The 8,987-nt window shown below is 69.6% G+C and overlaps 1 protein-coding gene and 1 long non-coding RNA gene across 3 annotated transcripts; one reads left to right on the top strand and one right to left on the bottom strand.

Annotated features, from left to right (window-relative positions):
- Window positions 1-10: 10 nt before the first annotated feature.
- GAS2L1 (growth arrest specific 2 like 1) lies at window positions 11-8,519 on the top strand. Of its 2 annotated transcripts, XM_074887537.1 has the most exons (6): window positions 11-118; window positions 1,208-1,862; window positions 4,330-4,437; window positions 4,723-4,819; window positions 5,137-5,464; window positions 6,470-8,519. In XM_074887537.1, the coding sequence occupies exons 2-6, from the start codon at window positions 1,218-1,220 to the stop codon at window positions 7,737-7,739; spliced, it is 2,448 nt and encodes an 815-aa protein (XP_074743638.1). In that variant the 5' UTR covers window positions 11-118; window positions 1,208-1,217; the 3' UTR covers window positions 7,740-8,519. The 2 variants fall into 2 exon arrangements, with proteins under 2 accessions (XP_074743638.1, XP_074743639.1); XM_074887538.1 differs by lacking the exon at window positions 4,330-4,437.
- On the bottom strand, window positions 1,489-5,130 carry LOC141951387 (uncharacterized). The gene is made up of 3 exons (XR_012631341.1): window positions 4,902-5,130; window positions 3,296-3,381; window positions 1,489-1,619 (listed from the first exon to the last, which is right to left on the bottom strand). It is a non-coding gene; the product is annotated as an uncharacterized LOC141951387 (long non-coding RNA).
- Window positions 8,520-8,987: the final 468 nt, after the last annotated feature.

Raw genomic sequence — 8,987 nt, 5'->3', positions numbered from 1 at the left:
GCGGGGCCGGGCGGCGGCGGCGGGGCCCCCCCGGCGCTGGGAGCCGCGGCCCGGCCCGCAGCGGGGAGCGGGCGGGCGGCGCGGCCCGGCCCGGCGGTAGCGGAGCGCGGAGCCGGCGGTGAGTGCTGGGGGGGGTGGGGGGTGTCCCTGTCCCTGTGCCCCCCCTCCCCGCGTGTCCCCACCCGTGGCTTTCCCCTCCCCCACCGCGTGTCACCCCCACATCTGCCTCGCAGGTGCCGACCCTCCTCCCCCCCTCCCCCCCCCCCGGCAGACAGACGGACCGACAGACCGCCCCGGGCAGGGCCCCCCCGCACAGCAGACACCCCCCGGCAGAGAGGACCCCCCCCGGAAAAGACACCTCCCGCCCCCACCAAGGGAAGGGGGAGCCCCCCGGGCATAGATACCCCCCAGCAGGGACACCCCCCAGGACAGAGCAGCCCCCCCGCTCCCCGGCAGACACCACCCCAAGCAGAGGAGCCCCCCCCCAGTCCTGTCCTGCCCCTCCCCAAGCAGAGCCCCCCCCCCCCCAGGGTGGAGTGACAGCCCACCCCAGCAGCAGGGACCCCCCCCAGAGGAATGGACCCCCCCTGGGTGTGGGGGCAGCAGTGAGAGTACACCAGCTCTTGTACCCCCCCCACCCCCCGCCAGGTCAGGGAGGACGGGGGGGGCTCCCCCAGTGCAGCCCCCCCACACACACACTGGGGCCTAGTTGGGGGGCAGCCACTCGGGGTGGGTAGAGAGGGGGGGGGGGCTCCCCGTGGCACCTGCTCCCACGGTGGTGACACCCGGGATGGTGACACCCACCATGACTGGGCAGCTTTGGGGAGGGGGGGGTGGGGGGGGGGGTCCTCTCTGCTGCGATCCCACAGCAGGGGCCTGGTGAGAGGGTGGGGGGGGCATCGGTGACAAGTGACTCACTATCCTGGGGGGTGCAGAGGGGACACGGGGAGTGGGGACATGGGAAGGGGGGGGCACGGGTGCTGGCAGGGGACAGGCAGGTTCTGGAGGTGGTGGTGACCCTCCTGCCTATGGGGAAGGGGGGGGGAGGGGGGGCAAAACTGAGTCACAGAGGGGTCACCAGGACTAGGGGGTGGCCAAACTCTGCTGCCAGCCCCATGCTGAGGGGGACACAGGCTGGGGGGGGGCAGCTGGGGGGGTGTTGTCTGCCTGTAACGGCGCCTGTTGCCCCCCCACCCCACCCCGGCAGGTAACTCACCATGGCCGACCCGAGCCACATCCAGTCGGCCGCCTCCAAGAGCATCCGACCCTTCCGCTCCAGCGAGGAGTACCTGGAGGCCATGAAGGAGGACCTGGCCGAGTGGTTCAACACCCTCTACGACCTGGAGATCCAGGTGGACACCTTCCTGGAGAGCCTGGAGACGGGCTGTCACCTCTGCCGCCACGCCAACAACGTCAACCGCGCCGCCCTGGACTTCCAGCAGCGGCACCCCGAGGCGGCCGCCCGCATGCGCGTCCCTCAGAACGACGTGGTCTTCCAGGCCAAGAACGTGGTGCCCGGGTCCTTCATCGCTCGGGATAACGTCTCCAACTTCATCCGGTGGTGCCGGCAGGACCTCGGCATCCAGGACGTCCTCATGTTCGAGACCAATGACTTGGTGCTGAAAAAGAACGAGAAGAACTTTGTGCTCTGCTTGTTGGAGGTGGCCAGGAGGGGCTCCAAGTTGGGCATGCTGGCCCCCATGCTGATCCAAATGGAGGAGGAGATCGAGGAGGAGATGAGGGACCAAACGGCCTACGGGGCGCTGGGCACACGTCAGGAGAGCCGCGACCCCCAGGCGCCCGCCTACGCCCACGGGGCCCGGCCCATCGCCCTCTGCGACCTGAGGAACCTGGACGAGCTGGTGAGACGCGCTGCCCCGGGAGCCCTGCGCTTGGGTGAGGGGCCCCCCCAGCGAGCTGCTCTGAGGCCCCCAGGAGGTCCTCTCTGTCTGCCCAATGGGGTGCTCTATGGTCCCCAGGAAGTCCTCTCTGTCCACCCAATAGGGTGCTCTATGGCCCCTGGGAGGTCCCACCTATCTCCATGGCCCCTGGGAGGTCCTGTCTGTCTCTATGGCCCATGGGAAATCCTGTCTGCCCACTCAATGGGGTGCGTTATGGCCCCCAGGAGATCCTCTCTGTCTGCCCAACAGCGTGCTCTATGGTCTATGGGAGGTCCCACCTGTCTCTGTGGCCCTTGGGAGGTCCTGTCTGTCCACCCACAGCGTGCTCTATGGCCCATTGGAGGTCCTCTCTGTCTCTATGGCCCATGGGAGATCTTGTCTGTCCACCCAACGGAGTGTTCTATGGCCCCAGGAGGTCCCATCTGTCTCTCTGGCCCCTGGGACGTCCTGTCTGTCCACCCAGCAGGTGCTTTATGGCCTGTGGGAGGTCCTCTCTGCCCTCCCGGCCAGGCTCGCTGGGGGCTGTGGGAGGTCCTCGGCCGCCCAGCCAGGGCCTTGTGCCCTATGGAGCCTCCTGACACCAGGACAAGTTATTTTGGTGGCCGTGGCCATAATCACAGGGGGGACACGGGTGTCACCTCCGCCCCTTCCACTTCCTCCGCATGGGGGTGGGGGGATGGACACAGTGGTCTCCACCCCAGGAACCTGCTCCTGCCCGGATCCGGCCCTCCTCCTCCCAGCACCCTGGGGACAGACAGACAGACAGACGTGGGGACATCCCGGCTGCTCACAGCCACGATCTGGGGTGTCGAGAAGCAGGGGCTCCCCTCCACAAGCTGGGGTGCAGGGACTGCCCCCCCCCAAGGGCTGGGAGGCTCAGGAGGGATTAAAGCCGGGCTGGGTGCAGGATCCGGCCCGCACGCGAGGCAGCGGATTAATACGGGGACGGGGGGGACACACGGGGGGGACAGGGGGAGTCTGCCCTCCCCTGACTCCCTAAGCTCAAAGCCGTTTTTTAATTGAAACCCCGATACCTCATTCAGTCCCGCAGCCGCCATACTCAGGCGGGGGGGGAGCATCCTGCACCCTCCCCGGCACCCAGTGCCGCTGCAAAGGGGGCCCCCCCCGCGCTGTGTTGCTCCCCTAAACCCCCCCAGCCCCCCTGGCCAGGCGCTGCCAACCCCGGCTGCATTTTTCCGGGCTGCGTAATTCCTTGCCATCGGCTTTTATGGGCAGCGCTGGAGGCGGGGAGGAGCCTGACGGTGCCGGATCCAGCCCGGCTGGTCCCCACATCCTCCCCCCCCGGGATGGCAGCAGGGTCAGGACCCCCCCTCACTTCAGCACACCCCCTCCACCCCCCGCCCCGTGCCTCAGTTTCCCTGATTGGGGCTGACCTCACCACCCAGCCACTGCCCCGGATGGGAACCAGAGCGGTTGGATCCTGCCCTGGCTGGACCCCTGCGATGGGCAGAAGGCAGAACTGCAAAAAAAACAGAAAAAGGAATTATAAAAAAATCCCTAAAATTTAAGGGCGAGGGAGGCGGCGCTGCATGTCCCCCTCCCTGGGCCGGGGCAGGATGCGGCCGCGTCCCCACGTCCCCCCGTGGCTCCCTGCCTAATCCCTGACGTCAGGCCTGGCCAGGCCGCGGGCAGGCAGCTGGCGGGCAGGCAGCCGGGCGGGCAGCACTGTCCGGCAGCCCCACCGCGACGGGGGTCCCCTGGCCGCCCCCCCCCCCAATCCTCCCTTTGGCTTTTTATCGGTGCCAGATGTTAAAGGGGGGGGGGGGGGGCGGGGGGGAATGGGGCTTTAACCCTTTTCTGTTGGTGGATGTGGGGTGCAGGGGGACACTGGAGGTCCCTGCCCCATAGTGGGGTGCTTGGGGGGGGCAAATCCCTCGAGGTTCAGGGATTAGTGGAGCTGGGGGGGGTGGGGGGGGGTGTTTCCTCCTCCTTCCCAGTTTTGGGGTGGCTCTGAGCTCCCCACACCTGGGCGTCCCAGAGCAGGTGGGGCTGGCAGGAGATGAAGAGAGTTGTGCCCGTTCTCAGCCTGCTCGTGGGGGGTCGGCCGTGGGAAGCCCCCCGGGCCCCTCTCCCACAGCGTGTGGGTGCTGTGGGTGCTCCCCACTGCCTGGGGCTGCGGTGGGAGCTGCCGGTTTGGGCTCCCGCACGGACCCACCCAGCTGCTTCCCAGCAGGTACAGGCAGCGCTGCCCACGGGCCTGCCCCCCCCAAGCAAGCACAGGCAGGAGGGGAGCTGCCAGACTCGGGGGGGTGGGGGGGCACAACATCCCCACCACAGGGGTGCAGCCGAGAGGCCGGGAACAAGCCAGATCCCCTCTATACAGCCCCTCTGTGTGCACCTATCTATAGGGGCTGGCCCTATAGCCGGGGGTCCGCGCCCCACTGACCGCTCGCCTCTCTGCCGGCAGGTGCGGGAGATCCTGGGCTGCTGCTCCTGCCCCTCCCAGTTCCCCATGGTCAAGGTCTCCGAGGGGAAGTACAAAGTGGGTGACTCCAGCACGCTCATCTTCGTCCGAGTAAGAGCCACCGCCGTGTCTCTCACCCCATTGGGACCCCCCACCCCCCTCCTTCCCCAGCTCCTCGGCACAGTGGGGACCCGTCCCGAGGGACTGTGCGGTGGGGTGGGCCCTGAGCTGAATTTACTCCCCACAAGCTGCCCCACGTTGGGGACTTGGTGGGGGTCATTCATGGCCAGCACGTGTAGCTCCCCCCCCCCCCCCCCCAGGAATGGGGTGGCTTTTTGGCCACGTCCTGGGGGACAGGCAGGGCGGGCAGGGTGACGGGCACTGGGCTGTCCGCAGGTGCTGAGGAGCCACGTGATGGTGCGTGTCGGTGGCGGCTGGGACACACTGGAACATTACCTGGACAAGCACGACCCGTGTCGCTGCTCCTCCCTCTGTGAGTGCCTCCAGGGACACTGGGGCCCAGGGACCCCCCGCCCTTCACCCCCCACCCCCTGGCCCGTGTCACCCCACCTCACCATGTTTCGCTGCTCCCAGCTCCCTGTGGGGCTCCTTTCCCTGGGGCTGGGCTGCTCGGGGCGCTGATCCGGCTGAAAGGGGAAAAGAGGTATGAGGAAAGGTGGGGTTTCAGCCAAATTAATTCCTGGGGTGATTAACCCACAGCCTGGGAAACCCTGGATGCAAAATTGTTACAGCGGGTGGGGTGGGTGGCGAGGGATGCCCCTTCCCTGACCTCCTGGCATCTGTTTCCAGCTCACCGTCTGCCCCAGCCCCGCGCCCCAGGCTTCTCCCCGCAGAAACCAGCTTCCAGCAGCTTCTCCCCTGCGCCCTGCGCCCCCAGCCCCAGCACCCCCCGCCGCCCCCGCGCAGCCGGCCCCGCATCGGGCGGGGGGGACAGCAGCCACGCCAGGACAGAGCGGGGCAGCCACCAGCTGAAGGGTGTTGGGGACACGGGCATCCCAAAGCCACCGTCCAGCGCCAAGCAGGAGGGTTTGCCCCCACGGGGGGGCCCAGCCTCCCTGCCCGGCTCTGCCAGCCCTTCGAGGAGCCCCGCTGAGCCGCGGGCAGCCAGCACACACAGGTAGGACACCCACGGGTGCTGCTTGGGAGGGGTGGGGGGACGAGCACCTGCCGTCACCCTGTGCCAGGGGAAGGAAGCCCAGTCCAGCCCAGCCGGGGAACCCCCACCACCCCCATGGCAGTGCCCAGCCCCACAGCAGGCCCCAGCCCCACAGCAAGACCTCAGTCCCACGACAGAGCCTGGCCCCACAGCAAGGCCCCAGCCCCACAACAGGCCCCAGCCCCACAGCAAGGCCCCAGCCCCACAGCAGGCCCCAGCCCCACAGCAAGGCCTCAGTCCCATGACAGGGCCCGGCCCTACAGTAAGGCCTCAGCCCCACGGCGGGCTCAGCCCCACAGCAAGGCCCCAGCCCCACAGCAGGCCTCAGCCCCACAGCAAGGCCCAGGCCCCACAGCAGGCCTCAGCCCCACAGCAAGGCCTCAGCCTCAGGGCAAGCCCCAGCCCCACGGCAAGGCCTCAGCCCCACAGCAGGGCCCAGCTCTCGGCAGGCCCCATCCCCACAGCAGGGCGGAGGCCTCCTCCCCTGTGAGGGAGCCGGCCCGTCCCCCTGCCCCACGCCACCCGTGCTCGGGCCGTGGGGTCTCCACAACCCCCCCCCCGCCCTTCTCCGCCTCTTCCCGCCGCTGCCAGCGCGCAGGCGCAGAGCATGCAGGGGCGGGGCCTGTCGTAGACACGCCCCCCCCCCCCCGATGATTGGCAGGGCGGGCGGGCTGACCCTGGCGGCGCGGGGGGGCGAAGGGGGTGCAATGGGCGGGCAATGGGGGGCAGTGGGGGACAATGGGGGGCAATGGGGTGACAATGGGGGGGTGCAGTGGGGCGCAATGAAGGGGAATGGGGCAGTGCATGGGGGGGCAGTGCGGGAGAATGGGGGGCAATGGGGGGGAATGGGGGGTTCACTGGAGTGTACAAATGGAGAGGGGCGATGGGGGGGGCGATGGGGGGGGCAGTGAGGTGTGTGCTGCCCCCCCCCCGCCCCCCCCGACCCCTCTCCCCGTGCCCCCGCAGGCCCCGCGACCCCGCTCCCACCCGCTCCCGCCGCTGCTCAGGTGACAGCGACTCCTCGGCCTCCTCTGCGCAGAGCTGCCCCCCGGGCCCGCGGGACGGGGGCACCCCCCGCCGCCGAGACCCCAGCCGGGGGGTGCCCCCACAGCCTCCCCGCGACGCCGGGCCCTCCCCGGGCGGACGAACGGCCCCGGAGGAGCGCGGCCGCTCGCGGGTGCCCAACGGGCCTGGCCGTGCCCCGCCGCGTGCCCGCAGCCATGGCCGCCCCGGCCCCCAGCCCCTGCTGCTCATCAGCCGCCGGCAGGACGGGCAGCACTCGTGGGCGCGGGCAGAGACCCCCTCCCGGCCCGGCAGCCCTGCCCGCAGCCGGACCCCCTCCCGCCCGGCCACCCGCAGCCCCGCGCCCACCCCGCGCCGCTCCTCCCTGGAGGAGGGTGTCGGGGGGCGGCGGGCGGGGGGCCCCGCGGAGGCCCCCCATGGCGGTGGGGCCGGCGAGGCCTTGCAGCGGGAGCTGGAGGAGCTGGCGCGGCGGCTGCGGGCCCCGCTGCGGCTGGAGCCCGGCCAGGAGCAGCAGCTCTTCCGCCGGCTGGAGGAGGAGTTCCTGGCCAACACGCGGATGATGGAGGAGCTGGAGGATGGGGAGGACACCCCCGTGGCCCCCCCACCGCCCCCCAGCACCGCTACCGACTCGGCCTACTGCTCCTCCAGCTCCTCCTCGTCCTCCCTCAACGTCTTCGCCAAGCACGGGCTCCCCGCCGAGGATGGCCGGCGGAGCGGGAACGGGGTCGGCCCCCCGCCGCCGGCAGCCCCCGACATGGCGGATGCGGGGCGCCGGCCGGCCCTCTCCAGCTCCTCCGACGAGAGCAGCTGCTTCCCGGCCTCCTGGGACACCCGGGAGCTGCGAGGGGGCCCCGAGTCCGACACTGACTGGGTGCCGGGGGAGGACGAGCTGACGGAGACAGAGGAGACCCCCGCCATGGCCGACGGTCCCCCAGGAGTGCTGGGGGTCACCGAGCCGCTGCCTTCCCTCCCCACGCTGCCCCCGCGCCCCTGGGCCAAGCCCCGGCTGGACACGCAACCCCACAAGAAGCCCTCCAGGATCCCCACCCCGCGGGGCTACGGGGCAGCCACCCCCCCCCGGCCCCCCGCCGGCAGCCCCAAGCCCGGGGAGCGCAAGCCCTGGGGGGCTCTGCAGAGCGTCCTCTCCTCCTTCCTGGAGCCCGCCTGGGTCCCGCGGGAGCGCGAGGGGCTGGACGAGGACGCCTGGCCGTGAGACACCCAGCTCGGTGGCCACAGGTGGCAGGCAGGATGGGGAGAAGCCCCCAGCACCCCCCGGCCACCCCCGGGGACATCATGGAGCTGCTGCTGGGGATGGCACCTGCACGGAGAGGCCCTGGCCGGGCGATGGCCGCGGACCCGGGGTGGCCGGGGAGCTGAGACCCCGTCACTCAGTGACTGTTGGCAGTTGGGGTTGGGCCCTGCGAGGCACGAAGTGCCCTGGACGCGCCCCGGTGCCGTGGGGAGCAGCTCCACAGGGGGTGGCCGTGGTGTGGCCGGGGTGGTGGTGGCTGGAGCAGAGCGCCGGGTCCTGGGTGCCTGGGAAAGGGCTGGAGAGCAACTGGCTCTTCTCATCTTGGTCTCTTCTTTTTGCCTCCCCTCATTCTTCTCCTCTACTTGTTTTCCTCAGCTTGTCTTCTCCTCTTGTCATCATCTTCTCTTCTTGGCCACCTTCTCCTTGTCTTCTTCTCATCTTCTCCTCTTCTTGACTGCCTTCTCCTCTATTTCTCTTCTTTTTCTCCTCTTCCTCTTCTCTCCACATCTGAGATGAGTCAGGGACGTGCAGCTTGTGGTCACAACCTGTATTTCAGGGCAGGGGGGAGGGCACTTTTTCGTCTCCAGCACCCGTCAGCCCCCGGCCGGCCGCAGCACTGTCCATTGATGTCCCTAACATGGGACAGGGCTCTGCATGGAGCCCCCCTGCCCAGGCCACCGTGGCCCCCACCCCTCTGGCCCCGCATGTCCCCCCAAGCCAGTAAAGACCAACGGAGCTGAACCCGCTGTGTCCAGTCATCTGTCCTGGGGGTGTAAGACCCTCCCCAGAGGTTTGGGACCTGCCAAGGGGGAGTCAGTGGCAAGGAGGAGGGATGTGAGACCCCCCCAAGCCCAAGGGAGGAGGTCGTGGCGGGGGGCAGTGTCCCGGCAGTGGAGGGGAGAGCTGGGGTGAGGGTGAGCCCCAGTGTTCTGAACCCCATTGAAGCCATGGGGACCCCTTGGCTATGTCTGGGACCCCTCCAGGTCCCCAAAGCCCTTGGGGCTATCTGGAGCCAAGAGCCTTCACCTGAGAGCTGCTGGCCTGGGGTGCCACGGCCACTCTCTGCTGCTGCCCAAGGTGGCCAAGGGCCGGGCAAGTTGGGGGTCACCCTGGGGTCTAGACTTGCTGGTGGTGGCCATCCCATTGTGACTTCGGGGTTCCCAAAGTGGGGTGTCCACTGTGGTCCCCAGAAGCCTGCCCTGTGCCTCC

The sequence above is a fragment of the Strix uralensis genome, chromosome 17, assembly GCF_047716275.1.
Source record: "Strix uralensis isolate ZFMK-TIS-50842 chromosome 17, bStrUra1, whole genome shotgun sequence".
Lineage (NCBI taxonomy): Eukaryota > Metazoa > Chordata > Aves > Strigiformes > Strigidae > Strix > Strix uralensis.
The sequence above is the reverse complement of the archived record's forward strand: the minus strand, read 5'-3'. Positions and strand labels throughout refer to the sequence as shown.